This window comes from Trachurus trachurus (genome assembly GCF_905171665.1).
Source record: "Trachurus trachurus genome assembly, chromosome: 3".
In the NCBI taxonomy this organism is placed as follows: domain Eukaryota; kingdom Metazoa; phylum Chordata; class Actinopteri; order Carangiformes; family Carangidae; genus Trachurus; species Trachurus trachurus.
In genome coordinates, this window is record NC_139893.1 from 3,156,123 (window position 1) to 3,172,845 (window position 16,723).

A 16,723-nucleotide genomic window follows, 5' to 3' on the forward strand; every position below is an offset into this window, starting at 1 on the left:
TTTTATTCTACAATAGTTTTACGATAAACTGCTGATTTCTCTTTATGAAACGTGATGTTTTAAACATGTAGAAGTCATATTTTTTTCTCATGGCACAATTCAATCGGATCACGAAATAAAACTTTCAGTCCCGTTCACTTGCATGGAGAGTTTTTCAAAGTTGAGGTCCCATGGTGACCGTTACTTCCTGCTTCTGCTTAGGCTCTCTATTTTAACCCCTGCTCCCCCAGCATGGCCGACTCCGCCCACGGCTCCATGTCGTCCTCCTCCAAGAGCTCCGCCTCCTATCTCAGCCTCTCCAAGAGCCACAGCGCGCTCAGCGACGCCAAGTCCGTGGGCAACCTCAGCGACGGCCGGCTGCACCTGGACGACCCCAACGCCAACACGGTGGGGGCGGGGGTGGGGCCGGGGCCGGGCGCTCGCTTCTTCCCCGCCAGCTGCTTGGACCTGAACGCCCCGTCCGGCCCCCCGGGACCGCCCGGCAGCCCCTCCACCCGGCACAGCGACCGCTCCGGACACAGCCCCGCCTCCCGGAGCAGCGGGAACGTCCGCATGGAGAGCAGCACGCTGGACTCCTCGTCCAGACACAAGTCCAGACACAAACCGCTAGCACCGGGTGAGTTCAAGAAGAGCTGAGTTTATATTCAGGAGTTAGAGAGAGATTTCTGTGTGTTACGTTGTGTCATGTTACGTTACGTTATATTATTTTACGTTATGTTATGCTACATTACGCTATGTTTACGTTATGTTATGTATGTTATGTTACCCTACGTTATGTTATGTTTACGTTATGTTATGTATGTATATAAACTGGTTCTTACACATTATCAGTTTTTACTATTATTACAGTAAATATAGATGCAGATGTGGAAGAGAGAGATTAGTCAAAACATAGGAAATGTTATCGATAGTTCATCTTTCTTATATAAATGTTAATTTTATACTAACAAAAAAACAAGCAATTTGAGGAACTTCACCTCTTTATCTCAGATTATTCACCTTCTGCAGACTTTAATTAACAGCCAGTCAAATCTGTGCTCTCGTCTCCAGAGGACGCCGGCGCTCCGGAGCTCTTGGACCCGGGAGGAGCGGGGATGCCGTCCACTCACACTCTGCCTTCGCCACACGAGTCGTATCACTACGGCCTGGGCTACACCTCGCCTTTCTCCTCTCAGCAACGCCCCCAACGCCACTCCATGTACGTGAGGAGGGAGCGCCACCGGCCCCACGGCCTCGAGCCGGGGGGGATGGCCGGTTTGCCCGCGCCGGGGCAGGTGATCCCGACGCGAGCCAGCAGCCTGCAGCTCCTCTCGCCGCAGCTGCAGCACCGCACCACGCTCACCGGACACTCAGTCAGCTCCTCCAGAGAGGACTGCACCGACGACATGACCAGGGTTAGTGACCGGAACAGGAAGTGACCGCGGAAACAACATTCACCCTGAAACACTCAGACATAAACGCAGACAACATCATGATCTGCTGTTACCGGGTTGATTTAAGCAGCAGGTCAGAACACAGAATCAGTGCAGGGTCCTTTTTACATTTTGTTTTGTGAATAATCAGTGAGTTTCATCAGTGAATGAAATGCAGTGCAGCTCAGCCTTAAAGGGATAGTTCAACATTTTGGCAAATTGGCTCATTTCCATAATCCCTATAGTCATAGCAGTAGGTTCGTTACCTTTAATTGTCGGTGCAAGCTATTTTTAGAACGGCGGAGCAGAGCCGTGAGCTGCTCAGAGCTACGCTACGGAGGCTCATGGGATTTCTTGGTTTCCCTCATCAAACTCATCAAATACACAATCCAACAACTCCACAACGCTCTGGTGGACAAGTTGTGAGCTGCACATTCTATGATAACAGAACGTTACCACACAGAGTTGTTTTAGAGGTAAATACAGAGACTGCTTGATGAAAAACTGTCCCTGAAGGCAACACGCATCAGAGGTTTTGCATGAATTTCCCTCTAAAACAACTCTGTCTGGTAACGTTGTGTTATTATCTCATAGCGTGGTGAATGTGCAGGTCACAACTTGTCCACCAGAGCGTTGTGGAGTTGTTGGATTGTGTATTTGATGAGTTTGATGAGGGAAACCAAGAAATCCCATTAGCCTCCGTAGCGTAGCTCTGAGCAGCTCACAGCTCTGCTCCGCCGTTCTAAAAACAGCTTGCACCGACAATTAAAGGTAACGAACCTACTGCTATGACTATAGGGATTATGGAAATGAGCCAATTTGCCAAAATGTTGAACTATCCCTTTAAAATATATGATATTAATTAATTATAATTGCCCATAAAGTTGGAATAAAATGTTTTTTTTTAACCTCCTCTCTTGAAATTAGATTAGATTAGATGTACTTTATTCATCCCACAACGGGGAAATTTAGTTGTTACATCAGCCAAGTTAAGAAAGAAAGTAGAGAGGGCTAAAAAAAAAACGAAAACACAAACACAACACAACAGACAGAAAATATAGACACAATAAACAATAAAACAAATCCAACCTTCAACCAGGCAATGTGCAAAACAAGTACTGATGATATAAGGATGTAATGTTGCCTGATATAAAAGTATTGATAGGTAAACTTGTAAAAATATTGCAACGTAAGTGACAATGATATACATATAAGTATAAATATATAAATATTACTACTGCAGGCGTGCATGAAATAAGAATATTGTGATGTAAAGTGACCATTGATATAAAAAATATTGTAAAGTAAGTGACAATTATATAAATATAGATATGAATATGAATATAAATATACTAATACGGCAGGTATGCATGAAATAAAAAAATAAAAATCATAATGTAAGGTGACCATGAAATGATTGTGGCAATGTGATTTATTCTAAATAGATTAAGTGTATATCTTCTTGTAACTGGTAACTCGGTTTACAATCGTTGCACCTGGTCAAAACGTGATACACTGATGTGTATAAATAGGAATAAAAAGAGGAATGAGTCTGAAAACAAAATTATTCCAACATTATGGGCAACAGCGTGTATATATAAAAATTGAATTAAATATGGTTGATAAAAGGGTTATGCACAATAAAATATGTGTAGGCCCTCAAATATCAGACTGGTCACAACACACAGTGTGTCAAAGATGAGATACTTATACTATAATAACATGAACACATTATTATACTTATTTATTTATACACTTCAACTCAGTTTCTCCATAAACAGTAGCTCTGTCTCAAAGGACCATGATTCAGTGCAGCCAGATGTTGAACCAGATCTTAATGCAACAACTACAGGTGCATCTCAATACATTAGAATATCATGGAGAAGATTATTGATGTCACTTACTCAATTCAAAAAGTTCAAACTAATACATTATACAGATTCATTACACACAGAATGAAACATTTCATGCCTTTATTCATTTATTTTATTTATTTCAATCGTAATGTACATTTAATGAAGACTTGAAATTCACTATCTCAAAAAATAATAATAAAAAGCATTTTTAACTCATTGAGTGCCGCGCTCCTTTCCAAAGATTTAGTCAATTGTACCGGCAATTTAGACTTCAAATGGCCACAAACCGTTTGTTTCTACAAGCCTCCGTTCCTGAGAAAACTCAAGCTAAACATGGCCGGTTTTCATCAAAATCCCTGCTTTTTTTCTAGAAATTTACAAATAAAGGTGTGTTAAAGTGTCTATTTTCATAATTTAAAAAAAAAAAAGTAAAAAACTTAAAATTACGTTTTTGGCACTCAACGCATGGGAACGAAAAACGAGAAATTACGTGGTTGGCACTCAATGAGTTAATATGGAAATGCTGGCCTTCTGTAAAGTATGTCCATCTACAGTATATGCACTTGGGGCTGTTTGACTTGAACTTTATTGAGATGCAGCTGTTTATATAGATACTGCACACACACAGTAGATAGATACCTGTGTTAGTGAGGAAGACGAGGCCGGTGTGTGACACCTGGGTGCATTGAAGCTCACACATCCAGGACAGAAACACTGTTCCTCTGGGTGGGTTGTTGCTTTTCTATATGCTTTGATATTGTTCCTGTGTGTATGTGTATGTATGTGTGTGTCTGTGTGTGTGAGAGTGTGTGAGAGTGTGTGTGTGTGTGCAGGGACTGTCAGTGTCTCTCATCACCATTGCCGCTGCTTCATGCTGCGCCTGTCCGTCTTCCCAACAGAGTGAGCAGTCCCCTAAAGACATGAGCCACCCTTGTGCCTCCATCAAAGACTCTGCGAGGGACAACAATGCTGCTTTTCATACACAGCGCTCTAAAAACGAGGTCCGACCCCCCGACGACTCCCCCTCCTCCTCCCTACCTCCTCCTCTTCCTCCTCCTCCTCCTTACCTCCAACCAGTCCACCCCACACAGACAGACAGACAGACAGACAGCAGCTCTTCTAGCTTTTTTCTATCTGTTTGTACTCAGGCCAACAGCTTCTCTGCACGTTGTCGTTGGTATAAATGTAACGTCACCGAGAAGCTCTAAAATCTGTCCCCAGTGTCTTGTGATGTGAGCCAGTAAAGAATGTGACAGCTAGTGATGAAGTGAGATTAAAGTGATACGCCAACATTTTTCTTGCCTCACTCCCGAGTCCATGACCAGCAGATAGACACCATCCTTTCGACTGTGCGTGCAGTAACAAGGGAGATACGGGCAGAGCTAGCGCACCGCTAATTAGCTTAGCTCAAACACTGGAAGTGTATGGGTAGTGTTAGCCTGCCTCCTACCTAAAGTCGCTAATTAGCTTAGCTCAAACACTGGAAGTGTATAGGTAGTGTTAGCCTGCCTCCACCTAAAGTCATCAGAGAAACTCTTCAGCAACTCTAAACGGAAACCGGCGGGCCGATCTTCGTCTCAGAGCTGACAAAACTCTCCGGTAAGGCATCTTGAGCGGTCAAATGCCGCTAACGGGACGAGATCGGTCAAAACGGAGGGTTCAAGCAAAGACGGTTTATTTTGGTTCAAGCTAGCTACATCGAGGGTAGGTTAGCTTCCTGTTTCAAAGTAAAAGCACAAATTCTATCGTCATGGTTTTCTGTATGTAAAGGGCAACGGGTGTTTTATTTTGTGAAAGTAACCGGAAGTGCGTTGGTCACAACGGCTAGCTTGAGTAGCGCCGAATTCGTCCGAACAAAATTGTAAACAGCTGGTATTTAGACAAATTAACGACACACTGCTGATCTAAACGGCTACTTTCTCACCTAAACATGTTTGAAATGTGGATAAAGTGATATATTTACAGAGTTTAGAGCTAAAATGAAATCAGCTTCTGACTGCTGGTTTCAGCTCAGGTAGGAGGCAGGCTAACACTACCCATACACTTCCAGTGTTTGAGCTAAGCTAATTAGCGACTTTAGGTGGAGGCAGGCTAACACTACCCATACACTTCCAGTGTTTGAGCTAAGCTAATTAGTGACTTAAGGTGGAGGCAGGCTAACACTACCCATACACTTCCAGTGTTTAAGCTAAGCTAATTAGTGACTTAAGGTGGAGGCAGGCTAACACTACCCATACACTTCCAGCGTTTGAGCTAAGCTAATTAGCGACTTTAGGTGGAGGCAGGCTAACACTACCCATACACTTCCAGTGTTTGAGCTAAGCTAATTACGGGCGATACGGCTTTATCTCCCTTGTTACTGCACGCACAGTCGAAAGGATGGTGTCTATCTGCTGGTCATGGACTCGGGAGTGAGGCAAGACACGGGGGAAAAAAATGTTGGCGTGTCCCTTTAAATGGGATTATCAGTCACAACGGATGAGGAGACTGAGGAACCCTGTGTGCTCCTGTGTCCGTGTGTGTTTAGGTTGGTATGTATCACGACCCTCATGGTGAAGATGGAGGTTCCTCCAAGGAGAACAGGATGATCTTCACGGAGTCGATGCCTCGGAGAGTGGGAAGTTTCTACAGAGGTGAGGAACACACATCACTATAAACACTGTGTTATAGTATAATAGAGACCACTTCAAAATGATCAGTTTCTCTGATTTTACTATTTATAAGTATGTGTTTGAGTAAAATGAACACGTTTGTTTTATTCTATGAATTACTGACAACATTTCTCCCAAATTTGAAATAAAAATATTGTCGTTAAGAGAATTTATTTATTTGTAGAAAATGACAACTGGTCAAAATAAAAAATAAAAAGTTTGATTGTTTTTAGACCTCGAATAATGCAAAAGAAAACAAGTTCATATTCATTTTTAAACAACACAACACATTTTATTTTAACTAAAAGTTCGCAAATCTACGACGGAATATTAGGGCCACATTGACAAATAAAAAAATCACAAACTTCGAGAATAAAGTCGTAAATTTCCGACTTTATTCTCGTAATGTTATGACTTTTTTCTCGTAGGAAATATACAACTTTATTCTTGTAAATTTACGACTTTATTCTCGTAATGTTATGACTTTTTTCTCGTAGGAAATATACAACTTTATTCTCGTAAATTTACGACTTTATTCTCGAAGTCTGTGTTTTGTTTTGTTTTGTTTTGTTTTGTTTTGTTTTTCTCAATGTGGCCCTAGTATTCCGTCGTACAAATCAACAATTTTTCTCCAATTCTTTAAATCACAGCAATGGTTTCTATAATCTTCATTAAATATGATTTGGTTCAGGTGAAGCTGATTTATTAAGAACATTTTGGAGTGGTCTCTTAATTTTTTCCAGAGTGCATATACGTATATATATATTGTATATACATATATACAACTTTTATACAGGGGTTCTGTAGATATTTGGTCATAAACTAAACTACCAGACAAATTAAACTGACTTTGTGTTGGCACTCGAGGAAAAGTCTGAGCATCATCAAATGTTATTTTTACGCCTCATTCTCAGGAGGAAGTGAACGACTGAATTTAACGACAGTCCAACTGAACGATTGTCGCGACGTCTCGATAAAACACAGAAACGTCTGCTGGTGTCTCAGAATCACAGAAAACATTCAGCAGCATTGATCCTCCAGGCAGGGACCAATAACAACCTGCTTTCAGTCTGGAGTAAAGTGGTTTATTGGCCGTCCAAACAGCATAAAACTTCACGACTGGCACGAGTTAAAAAAAAAAAAGATACAGCCTCTAATGTAATAAAAAACAAATGAGCAGAAGTCAGAGGGAAAAATATGGTACAATTAAAGTCTGAGATAAAAGTAAACAGCTCTGTATTGTCTCTGATTAATTAGGCTGTTATGTTCTCAAGTAGCTCCATGTTAATTCGTTAAAAGGCAACAGGAAGTGGATTTAGGTTTAAACAGACAAAAAAAGTCTAAAGTTAAAGCTATTTATAGAATAATAATAATAAACTGAATCTCTTCCTCTCCCTGTTTGTCTCCAGTCCCGTCACCCAGACCAGATAACTCCTCCTCCTTCCATGACGGCGTTGGCCAGGGTCGTGGGCCGGTCGTACCCGTTGTTTCTGGAGATCCTGTTGCCATGGCGAACCACTCCAAACGCCAGACCGCTTTCGACTGGTGAGAGCATTTTCTATAACTATTAAACACTTTGTCTACAACTCACATCATCAGCTGTCGTCACCAGTCGACCCTGAAGGATGAAGAAGAACTAGACTCCTCTACAGTGCTGGGCAAGCTACTTGGAAAATGTAATGAGCTAAGCTACAAGTTCCTCTACATGAAATGAAGCTTCACTACACTGAAGCTACCCACCAGAGAAATGTAGCAAGCTACGCTACAATAAAATGACAAAAGTAGCTTAGCTACATCAAAGCTTCTTCTTTTTTTTCACATCAAACCAACTTCATTCTAAGTCATTGCTCATTAGTGATCAATAAAACTTTAAGACAAACAGATCGGAAAAAATGTTTATTTTAATAGTTTAGGCTATTTAAAAAGAAAAAGCAAAAATAATATTTGAGTAACAGCTTCTCCTCTCTTGTCATTTGTCCTACCTCTTCCTGCCTAAATGCCCTTCTACACACACACACACACACACACACACACACACACACACACACACACACACACACACACACACACACACACACATTGATGTTTTCTGACTGAATTATGAGCTTAGCTGGCTATTGTTGTGTTAGCTTCGGGAAAATACCTTAATGTGAATGTGTGTCCTCCAACTCCTATTTGACGTGTTGGACGTTGAGCCCAGCTTCATTTTTGTGTTGCAGAGGAAGCGTGCGAACGTGTAACGTTAGGTAATTGTTCTCTGAGGACTCCATTAGAAACATAAAGTTGATGATTCACTCTCTCCCTCCTCCTCTGTCACCTGCTGCGTGCTGCGCCCCGCTGCAGCAGACGGGCATCAGCAGATACATACATTACGTCACATGGAAGCGGTGCATTTAAGGTCTAGAAATGCCTGGGGAAATGTAGCTTCTGTGGACGCTACCGCGCTACTGATCAATTAAATAAAAGCTTTTTGATGTAGAAAACAGCGACGCTACGACCACGCTACTGAGAAATGTAGTTAAGTTACTAACGCCGCTACTTGTAATGACGCTACTGCCCAACACTGCTCCTCTACTTCTTCTCCTCCGTTTGCTAAGTGAGGAGTTCAGACAGAAACATGATCATATAAGATCTGTTATATTTTACAAGACGCCTCTGTAGCTGTGCAGGAAACATCCCAGCATCTGAATGACTGAGGTTACATGAAGGAACACACGCTGTCATGTGGCTCGTAGCTGTAGTTGACTTGAATAATTATTATCTGACTTAGAGCTCAAAGTTTAACCTTCCACTTGTGTTCAGGTCGCCACTGACTAATTTTTAGGTTTTTAATGCATAAAAGTACCACATACATTTGTTTATTGCATCAAGGTTTCAGGAACATCTATTTAAACAAAATAAAATAAAACATTTTTTTCACAAAATTCTAAAATGCTCTGGGTAAAATTGTGACATTTGTGTTGTTAAGGTCGGTTTCGACCTGCCCTGGTAATAACAATAAGAAACAATAATGAGAGTTAAAACTGAAATCATAAGTGCAAAACCAACCTTTTCATGGATAAAGAAGCCTAACAACGTAACCAAGAGACGAGAAACAAATGGGATGATAAATAACTGTTTTTAGTGTGTTTTACAGCTGATTTAAGACTTGGGTCAAAACCAACACTAACACAAGAGATGGCAGCAGAAAGCTACAAGAGGAAGGTTAAATTGAAGTCAAGGGGTAAACTGACAAAACAGGAAAATGTCTAAAAAATAAAAATAAAAATAAAATAAAAACAATTCTACAAAAAAGAAAAAAAGTTTAAAATTTCTAGAAAAAAATGGTAAAGATTTCTCCCAAAAAAGTTTTTAAAAAACTTCTAGAAAGTGGTAAACATTTCTAGAAAAAAAGGTTGAAATATTTCTACTAAAAAAAAGTTTTTCAAAAATTCAAAAAAAAAAAAAAAAAAAAAAAGTTAAAACAATTCTAGAAAAAAAAGGTAAAATTAAAACAAAAAAATTCTTGACAAAAAAAGTTGAAGACCCCCTTGAACCTTTGTGCCTTAATTAAACTGAACGTTGTTGGACTGATGAAGGAACGAGGGAGAAGTTTATTGTCACATTTGTGTTTTATTATCAGAAGATCTATTATAGAGGAACTCTTTAGTATTTCCACCTTAACTCGACTTGTGTGACTTGTATTGACTTGTAACTAGTTCCAGGGAGAATGGAGCATCTCTTGGCTGAAAACCAACCGTGTAAGATCAGAGCCTCCGACCCGGTGTCCCAGCTCTCGTCTCCATGGCGACACCGCCACACAAACGTAACGCGCCCCGTAACCATAGACTGTAAAAAATATGGACGTAGCGTCCGTGACGTCACCCATTGGTTTTGGGGAGTCGTTTTTGTGACTCCAATATGGCGGCCTGAACAGCGCCATGTTGGATTGGCCGGCCGAGAACCCGCCCACTGGCCTCGAAGCAGCCTGTCTCCGGACCGCTCCGGACCTGTCACTCAACGTTTCCGCGCCCTAATTGGCCAGAGTTTTAACCTAATAACAGTAAAACGGTGGAGTTTTAAAAAAATTCACCCCCCTCAGAGTGTGTGCGGGGGTAGAAACTATCGATTGAGAAAAAAAAACGTGCTGACACCAGGCTTTTAACATGTTTACTGAGGATGTAAAGTGGGTGATTTTAACATGGGGGTCTATGGAGAATGCTCCCTTCTGACACCAGCCCCCAGAGGAAGCCGGGGGGATTGCAGTTTTTTGAACGCGGAAGTGAGCTTCACTTCTCAGACCGACAACTGCCCCCTTGCCCGTAACCCGTAACCCGTAATCTCTTGTTGATGACAGATAAGACTACACAGATATACACATGGTAACATGGTAGATGATAAATAACGTTATCCACCGCTCCATGGATTGATTTCTCACCGGCTTCGTTGTTGGAAACTAATGCACATGGAGGAGAGGAGGGTTAGAGACCAGACTGGTGTTTATTTCAGGACCAGAATCCTTTTTTTTCTTCTTTTTTTTTCACCACGCATCATGTTTTCTCTTCATTACATTTTCTACTTGGTTGCACAACATAAAGGGAAGTCACAGTCTATAATACTACAATACAAACCTGAGTCATGTGACCGACTCTCCGTGCAGGACTGCTGCAGAAGCGATGGTCATGAATCCTCCAGAGCCCGCCAAAGAGAAGGAGAAACAAGGCTTCTTCAGAGCCATTAAAAAGAAAAAGAAGAAGACACAAATAGTAAGATCACACAACAAGTCGTCACCCGTCATCTCATCTTCCAGTGCATCTAGAAACACTCACCGTGTCTTAATATCAGAGCGTGTAGTAGAGGATGATGATGATGATGATGATTCTCCTTCTGGTGTTTTACATTCAACAGCTGCTGATATTAATCATAAACATGCTAAAGGGTAACTCTAATATAACTAATAATAAAAATAACATCTTCATCTTCATGGTTCATTTAAAGGGATTCGCCAACATCTTGCCTCACTCCCGAGTCCATGAGCAGCAGATAGACACCATCCTTTCGACTGTGTGTGCAGTAACAAGGGAGATAGAGCCGTATCACTGTAATTAGCTTAGCTCAAACACTGGAAGTGTATAGGTAGTGTTAGCCTGCCTCCACCTAAAGTCGCTAATTAGCTTAGCTCAAACACTGGAAGTGTATGGGTAGTGTTAGCCTGCCTCCACCTAAAGTCGCTAATTAGCTTAGCTCAAACACTGGAAGTGTATGGGTAGTGTTAGCCTGCCTCCACCTAAAGTCGCTAATTAGCTTAGCTCAAACACTGGAAGTGTATGGGTAGTGTTAGCCTGCCTCCTACCCGCGCAAAAATCAGCAGCCAGAAGCTGATTTCATTTTAGCTCTAAACTCTGTAAATATATCACTTTATCCACATTTCAAACATGTTTAGGTGAGAAAGTAGCCGTTTAGATCAGCAGTGTGTCGTTAATTTGTCTAAATACCAGCTGTTGACAATTTTGTTCGGAAGAATTTGGCGCTACTCAAGCTAGCAAGGCACTTCTGGTTACTTTCACAAAATAAAACACCCGTTGCCCTTTACATACAGAAAACCATGAGGATAGAATTTGTGCTTTTACTTTGAAATAGGAAGCTAACCTACCCTCGATGTAGCTAGCTTGAACCAAAATAAAGCATCTTTGCTTGAACCCTCCGTTTTGACCGATCTCGTCCCGTTAGCGGCATTTGACCGCTCAAGATGCCTTACCGGAGAGTTTTGTCAGCTCTGAGACGAAGATCGGCCCGCCGGTTTCCGTTTAGAGTTGCTGAAGAGTTTCTCTGATGACTTTAGGTGGAGGCAGGCTAACACTACCCATACACTTCCAGTGTTTGAGCTAAGCTAATTAGCAACTTTAGGTGGAGGCAGGCTAACACTACCCATACACTTCCAGTGTTTGAGCTAAGCTAATTAGCAACTTTAGGTGGAGGCAGGCTAACACTACCCATACACTTCCAGTGTTTGAGCTAAGCTAATTAGCAACTTTAGGTGGAGGCAGGCTAACACTACCCATACACTTCCAGTGTTTGAGCTAAGCTAATTAGCAACTTTAGGTGGAGGCAGGCTAACACTACCTATACACTTCCAGTGTTTGAGCTAAGCTAATTACGGCGATACGGCTCTATCTCCCTTGTTACTGAACGCACAGTGGAAAGGATGGTGTCTATCTGCTGGTCATGGACTCGGGAGTGAGGCAAGACACGAAAAAAAAAATGTTGGCGTATCCCTTTTAAGATGTGTTCCCTGTTTATTTAACAGTCTTCTTCTTCTTCTTCTTCTTCTTCTTGTATCTACTGTGAAGTGTTGTTCTTGAACCAGCGGAGGTTTGCAGCTTTGTGTTCATCAGAGTTGTGGCTGTGCATCTTTTTTTGCTTTGCAGACGGACGTGGAGGACGGGAGGAACCCGAGTATCAGGAAAAGTCTTTTCCCCCTCTTTAGCTCTAAGAATAGCTTAAAGCACAACGCAGCAGTCAAAGTCCTGCCTGTAGTGGCGTCGCCCATGGTACAACACCAGCCTCCTGCGCCCTACCCGGCCTCACCAGTAATCTAACCTCTAACACGGCTGCATGTCCACGCACTCTGCACTCTCACACACACACACACACACACACACACACACACACACACACACACACCACCAGCTGCTTTGAAATCCTCACCCAGCGCCTGCATTGGCTCATTGATCGATCGATTGATTGATCGATCGACTGAGACACTGGAAGGATTTCAAATACAGCTCTAGAAATAAATAAGAGACCACTTTCACAAATGTTTCTTAAAAGCATCTCTACATGTACGACAGTCATTCTTTTCTTTTCTTTTTAAAACACCAACACAAACACAACTCATTCTCCTTAATGAGACACTGATGAGGTCATCACCTTAACCACATCTGGTTTTATATAAAAACCACTGCTGGGATTAAACATCGACATTATCCCACTAAAACTGATTTATAAACTCTTCCTGAGTTAAAATATTCTTGCTATGTTCTTTAGGAATAAATATGAACATGTTTTCTTTGCATTATTATTATTCAAGGTCTGAAAAGACTTGATTTTTTTGTTATTTCGACTAGTTTAGTCATTTTCAGCCAATAAAAGCTCTAAATGACAATATTTTTTGTTGTTGTCGGTAGTTGATAGAATAAAACAAACAATAAAAAAAAAAAAATGTACTCAAACACATACCTATAAATAGTAAAACCAGAGAAACTGATCATTTTGGGAGTGGTCTCTTAATTTTTTCCAGAGCTGTAGGTCTGATGAGTCTGATTAGTGCACGCTGTGTGTGTGTGTGTGTGCGTTCATTCATTCTGTCTTGCTGTGATGTAACCAAGTCCGTCAGACCCAGTCGCCTCCATGCTGCATCGATGCTCATCCTGTTTTTAAATGAATCACCGTGTCACATGAAGGTCAACACATTCATCAACACACAAACCAACACGCACCTTGTGATGCATAATAAGACCAAAGTTTATAACATTTCTACCTGTGCATTGAAGAGGAAGCTACAGCTGCTTATACTTTCCCAACTCCCCCCCAGGTCAAATGAAAGGTCACTGGGGGCTGATTTTTGGCGAGGAGGTTTATCTTTGGGTAAACTCTGGATGTCCCGAGTTTCAGAATGAAAGTCCATTTTTTGGACTCGTAATGAATTTTAACAACATCCATGACCCTTCGCTCGACAACAGTGTCCAACTCTGCCTATGGGTTTTTTAATGTATTTTAAGGTAAAAAAAAAAATTTAACTAACAGATATCACCATGAAACTTTACCACCAAGTTTATCACTTACATTAAGACAAATATTTTTTTTAATACAATGTTTAAATATGTAAATGAGGCAATATCTAATGAAATATGCGCTAATTTGCATATATTTCCAGAACAGAAATCTTAACAATGGATAAAGCTACTTTCAAAATTCTTGTTTTATTTTGTTGACAGTAGTCATAAGTTTTTACAGAGGGGATTTTGGATATCTCTTTTTATCACTCTGTAAATGAGAAAGAAAAAAAAAATTCGCCATGGTTTTTGGAATAAAATTTTGTATGAATGATATATCGACAATCCCCTCTGTAAAAACCTTCAGGATATAGACAGGAATGAAAAAATAATAAAATAAAAACATAGTAGTCTAGTCACTGACAATAGAGAAATCATGTGTTTTTGCAGCAAAAACAACTGGCCAGGAATGAATGAATGAATGAATTTATTTATTTAAAACAGGGACAATGCACAAAAGGGTTAAACATTTTGAAACCCATGTCAAAAGTGATTTTCATGTTTAGTCAAGACCCGTTATGACGTCATCACTAATCACCATCACCACCTCCTTGTGTTTTGTGTGGGGCTGCACGCGGGTGCATGGAGATCCAGGACTTTCCATCTGAGCGGATGTGATGAACATGAACCTTTACTGTAACAGAGTAAATATATTAAATAATAATAATGAATTAACTTCCTGTTGTTTTCTGTTTGTGCAACGTCAGGTCAGCGGCATCGGGCAGGAACACCTGTCGCTGCAGCGGAGCTCCAAGTCCTCGTCGCACCACGGCAGCCGGAGGAAAAACCGCGAGAGATCCCGGGACCGCGACCGAGAGCGAGAGCAGAGCCGGGACCGGGACCGAGACCGGGAGAGAGAGAGGGAGCGGGAGAGGGAAAGAGAGAGGGAGAGGGAGCGGGAGAGGGAGAGAGGGAGGGAGAGAGAGAGAGTCAACGACTGGCCACAGGAGAAACCGGTCGACTCCCACTCACAGGTTCGTGTCTGTTTAATCTTTAGGTAAATGTGTGATTTCAGAAGTCGCTGTGAACTGAACATTTACACGTATTCGGTGAGTTTTACACCGTCTTCCTGTGGGATTTTCAAGCCCAATATAAGAAACTAATGGAGATATGTTCACTGAAAGGCTCAGAGGAGGGCCATGATTTAAAGGGATACGCCATCTTTTTTTTTCATGTCCTGCCTCACTCCCGCGTCCATGACCAGCAGATAGACACCATCCTTTCAACTGTGCGTGCAGTAACAAGGGAGATACGGGCAGGGCTGGTGCACCGCTAATTAGCTTAGCTCAAACACTGGAAGTGTATAGGTAGTGTTAGCCTGCCTCCTACCCGAGCCGAAATCAGCAGTCAGAAGCTGATTTCATTTTAGCTCTAAACTCTGTAAATATATCACTTTATAGACATTTCAGACATTTTTAGGCGAGAAAGTAGCCGTTTAGATCAGCAGTGTGTCGTTAATTTGTCTAAATACCAGCTGTTTACAATTTTGTTCGGACAAATTCGGCGCTACTCAAGCTAGCCGTTGTGACCAACGCACTTCCGGTTACTCTCACAAAATAAAACACCCGTTGCCCTTTACATACAGAAAACCATGACGATAGAATTTGTGCTTTTACTTTGAAATAGGAAGCTAACCTACCCTCGATGTAGCTAGCTTGAACCAAAATAAAGCGTCTTTGCTTGAACCCTCCGTTTTGACCGATCTCGTCCCGTTAGCGGCATTTGACCGCTCAAGATTCCTTACCGGAGAGTTTTGTCAGCTCTGAGATGAAGATCGGCCCGCCGGTTTCCGTTTAGAGTTGCTGAAGAGTTTCTCTGATGACTTTAGGTGGAGGCAGGCTAACACTACCCATACACTTCCAGTGTTTGAGCTAAGCTAATTAGTGACTTTAGGTGGAGGCAGGCTAACACTACCTATACACTTCCAGTGTTTGAGCTAAGCTAATTAGCGACTTTAGGTGGAGGCAGGCTAACACTACCTATACACTTCCAGTGTTTGAGCTAAGCTAATTAGCGACTTTAGGTGGAGGAAGGCTAACACTACCTATACACTTCCAGCGTTTGAGCTAAGCTAATTACGGGCGATACGGCTCTATCTCCCTTGTTACTGCACGCACAGTGGAAAGGATGGTGTCTATCTGCTGGTCATGGACTCAGGAGTGAGGCAAGACACGAAAAATTTTTTTTTTGGCGTATCCCTTTAATGAAGTCAGAAATCACAGTTTTCCTCTGCTATAGCTTCAGACCTGTCGCTGTGACGTCGTGTTGTAAAACCTGTTGGTGTTTGTTCCTCCTCTTCTCCTCCCGTCAGAGCCAACCGCTGAAGTCGCTCCGCCGGCTGCTCCACCTCTCGCCGTCGTCCTCCAATCAGGGGCCTCCTCCTCCTCCTCCTCCAGACCTGCGCTTCCAGCCCCCGCTCCCCCCCACCGCCCAGCAGCAGCAGCCGAACTCCAAACCGGGCGTCTACAACGACCCCCGCAGCCACGCCGCCGACGCCCGTAGCCACGCCGCCGCCGCTGCTGCAGCCGCCGCCGCCGCCGCTCAGGCTAAGAGCCGCAAGCCGAGCTACCCGCTGCCCGGGCAGATCGAGTCCAGCTGGCACGTGTCGGCGCTGCAGCGGGCCAACGAGGGCGCACAGTTCACCCCCGAGCAGCTGGGCATCAAACCGGGACAGAACGGACCCACGTTCACCCGGGCGTCGCGCAGCAGGATGCCGAACCTCAACGACCTGAAGGAAACGGCGCTCTGAAGACACAACAGAACAGAACAGAACCAACTCCAACGTTTACATGAAAGTCTCTTTCACTCAGAAACACACCGACACCGACTCACACACACACACACAGACACACACAGACAGGAAGCGGTCCGGTCAGGTCCGATCCGGTCCGGTCCGGTTGTACATTACCGTGTCTGTGCTGAACCGGGTGAGGACGTCGGGCTCAGCGGCGGAGACTCTGTGGCGTCTCTGCTGCCATCTGCTGCTCACA

The 16,723-nt window shown here is 42.6% G+C and overlaps 1 protein-coding gene across 1 annotated transcript in view; it reads left to right on the forward strand.

The window, feature by feature from the left end:
• cdkl5 (cyclin dependent kinase like 5) overlaps positions 1-16,482 on the forward strand; it is a gene marked incomplete at both ends in the record, with an annotated part of 68,982 nt that extends 52,500 nt beyond the window's left edge. The window contains 9 exons of the mRNA XM_083996771.1: positions 231-616; positions 1,051-1,394; positions 4,168-4,269; positions 5,796-5,901; positions 7,329-7,464; positions 10,559-10,664; positions 12,327-12,488; positions 14,441-14,707; positions 16,045-16,482. Coding sequence (XP_083852897.1) covers positions 231-616; positions 1,051-1,394; positions 4,168-4,269; positions 5,796-5,901; positions 7,329-7,464; positions 10,559-10,664; positions 12,327-12,488; positions 14,441-14,707; positions 16,045-16,482 — 2,047 coding nt within the window. The remainder of the gene's footprint in view (positions 1-230; positions 617-1,050; positions 1,395-4,167; positions 4,270-5,795; positions 5,902-7,328; positions 7,465-10,558; positions 10,665-12,326; positions 12,489-14,440; positions 14,708-16,044) is intronic.
• Between the last annotated feature and the right edge of the window lie 241 nt (positions 16,483-16,723).